Source organism: Apium graveolens, chromosome 4 (assembly GCF_009905375.1).
Source record: "Apium graveolens cultivar Ventura chromosome 4, ASM990537v1, whole genome shotgun sequence".
NCBI classification, from domain to species: Eukaryota; Viridiplantae; Streptophyta; class Magnoliopsida; order Apiales; family Apiaceae; genus Apium; species Apium graveolens.
In genome coordinates, this window is record NC_133650.1 from 149,177,556 (window position 1) to 149,180,924 (window position 3,369).

Sequence of the window (3,369 nt, forward strand, 5' to 3'; positions counted from 1 at the left end):
TGATGTTTGTATATGAACATTCGTTGAAGCTTTAACAAATAACAATTGATCAGCTTATCCTTTGAATGTGTCTTGAGTCATCCGTTGAAGCTTGTGGTTTATTCGTTGAAGATGTATGTCATAGCAGTTGATACTATTTCACTTATACAAAATTACAAGGCATCTTCTATAGACAATTAGCCCACCTATTTTGTATATCTTTCTAGTAGTCAACATGACTTGGAAGACATTATAACTTCTAAACCCTTAAGCTGTTTATGGCATACAGAAATGTGGTACAAACTTATTTGAATACAAGCTACTCCATCAACGGATGAAAAACTATGGTTATCCATTGATGGTTACAAACTCATTTAACTTATCTACTTAGAGTGTTTTGGTAAGTTATCATCAAGCCTAAAACATATTCCTGACAGGTCCAATCACATGTTTCTTCATTTCTCTATCCAATGTAATCTAGTTAGATACTGCATTTTTGAACATCCATGTTTTGCTTGGAAGTGAAAATGCTTTAATTTCTTCTAAAACCTGAATCCAGGCTGCCACATTCCTTTTGTATACAATCAACCCATGTCACTATCAAGTCACTGTCAAATGCTATTTGAATTGGTTATCCGTTGAAACTTCACCATCATTCGTTGACACTCTGTTCAGTTATTCGTAGTGTCCGTAATAGTGTCATCCATTGATGTTTGCATATGAACATCCGTTGAAGCTTTAACAAATATCAGTTGATCAGCTTATCCGTTAAGGTGTCTTGAGTCATCCGTTCAAGCTTGTGATTTATCCATTGAAGGTGTATTTCATAGCAGTCGATACTCTTTAACGTATACAAAATTACAAGACATCTTATATATACAATTAGCCCACCTATTTTGACATGAATTGGAATACATTATAACTTCTAAACCCTTAAGATGTTTATGGTATACAGAAATGTGGTACAAACTTATTTGAATACAAGCTACTCTATCAACGGATAGAAAACTATGGTTATCCATTGATGGTTACAGTCTCATTTAAATTATCTACTTAGAGTGTTTGGTAAGTTATCATCAAGCCTATAATATATTCCTAACATGGACTTATCCACTCTGCTTAACTTGTACTCCTTTCCATCAGATTTTGTGTAGTTCTTCTTATCAGAGTTTGAAGAACTAGAACCTCTCATAGAGAATCTCTTTCCCTTCTTATATGTCATCTTCTTGAAGCTTTTCACAAGTAGTGCAGCCATTTGCATAAGCTTCTCATCATCACAGTCATCACTATCAGTGTTTGTGGAAATATCAGTATCTGAGTCATCATTAGTATTTGATAACTCAAAATCGGACTTTACAAACATGGCCTTCCTTTTGAATGACCATTTCTCTCAGATCTCTCCTTTGGCTTCTCTTCAGCCTTCAATGCATCTGGTCTTAATTTTGACCATTTTCTCTTACTCCTTTGTCCCATCTCAAGTTCACGAGTCTTGAGCATCTCTTAAATCTCATCCGGATATGTATCTTCAAGATCATAGTTATCTCTGATGGATGTGAGTTTCAAATTCCACTTTTCAGGAAGTGCAAGGAGAAATTTCAGGTTTGAATCTTCAAGGTCATACTCCTTATCCCTAAGTGACAAATCAGTCAACAATTTTTGAAATCTGTCATAGATATCAGTCAATGAATCATCAGCTCTTGAGTCAAAGTCTTCATATTCCTGAGTGAGAATTGTCTTCCTTTTTTTCTTAATGGTTGCAGCACCTTGGCACTTTACTTCCAAGGTATGCCAGAAATTTTTACATTCAATAACCCTATTAGACATGACACTGTCCAAACTGCTGTGTAAAATATGTCTCACATTTGCATCCTTCATGATCGAAGCTAAATCTTTAGGAGTGTAATCTTTCTTATCCATGGCAATTGGCAACCATCTTCTTGTGAACACAATCTGTGATTAATACATATAAATCAAATAAATGTGTGCGTGAGTAAACGAAATCAAAGAGAGAAAGAAAGGATATAAACAAAGGGAGATCCTCGAGTCCAGTTGAAACTGTCTCCTTAAAGCTATTTCGCCTCTCACCGTATGTGCGAAACCATCACCGAGAGAGAGAGGTAGGGTTTGTGTTTAGGAGGATGACTGTGTATATTGAGTTAGTAAACCCTAAACCCTATAACGAAAATATATAGGCTTAGAGAAACGTGTGCACTACTTCTCTTATTTAATTAAACGTGTTAATTAAATTTAATTCGAAAGTCAATTATTATCCGTAATTGAATTGAATTATAACTGTCAAATCAATTCATATTCTTATTTATAAAATAAATACTGAATAATGAATATTTATTTAAGAGCCCAAGCCCAGTGGAAAAATAAATTAGCAAAACTAGCCTGTGATTATTCGGGCCAATTTTCTGCTACATTCGTGTCCGCACGTCGCACACGCGGGCAAGCCCATAGGCTTCGCAAGCCTCGGATTACCCCTCGAAATCCCACAATTTGCACCACCCTACGCGCGCACGTAGGAGATGGAGCAACACCTTACTAACACTTTTAAACACTACTAAAGTGTTGTGCTATATAAAGCAATGGAAACCCCTTTTCTATTTCAATGTGGGATACAAGTTTTCACATCTACAATTCCACCTTCAAGGGACCAACTTTGAATGATCGTATCTCATTCATCCCTTAACCATTTTGAGTGTTTCAAAGTGCCTCGGAAAGCTCTCACAGAGGAGAACATACTGCAAGCGACACCCACTCAAGAACGGCTCGAAATGACTTGACAATGTGGGGCTCAATACCCATATTTTCTAACAATCCCCCACATGGATGAGATTGATATTTCAGTAGCACACACCAGACAGACAGACACAGAGTTTGACTTGGTGATAGTTTCTTCGATCAGATATAGCATACGATAGGTAGAGAATGCTCCTTGAACCTTCGCTCGACTAAGCATACCGACTTTACTGGTAGACAGTAGACGTGTTTGTCCTTGAACTGTTAGACCGTTTGTGTAAACGATGATATACTTATCACTATATCGTTTCCGACTCGTTCAACTCTCATGAGTATGTCCATTTTGGCCATGGAACATCGTCCTGGTTCTGCAGGAGTTTCTAAAGAATTGTGCCTCGCAATTCTCCTTTGAAGCGGCCCCACTTCTCTCCCACATAGGTGATCTTTATCTTATAGAGTAACCCGCGTTTAATCAACTGAATTCCATGAGTTCACTCCTGAACTCCATGTATTCATCAAAGATCATTAAAAGCTCAAAGCTCAACCTCGTACCTTACGGTATCGCTGTTTCCTCATCATAGGAACAGGCCAGGGGTTACCCCCACAGTGATTTGGTCATCATGATTTAGTTGTCCCATTGAACCA

General features: G+C 37.4%; 1 protein-coding gene across 1 annotated transcript; it reads right to left on the reverse strand.

Moving 5' to 3' along the window:
* Window positions 1-1,479: 1,479 nt before the first annotated feature.
* Window positions 1,480-2,790, reverse strand: LOC141719062 (uncharacterized). Its single transcript, XM_074521444.1, has 2 exons — window positions 2,728-2,790; window positions 1,480-1,929 (listed from the first exon to the last, which is right to left on the reverse strand). The coding sequence occupies exons 1-2, from the start codon at window positions 2,788-2,790 to the stop codon at window positions 1,480-1,482; spliced, it is 513 nt and encodes a 170-aa protein (XP_074377545.1).
* Window positions 2,791-3,369: the final 579 nt, after the last annotated feature.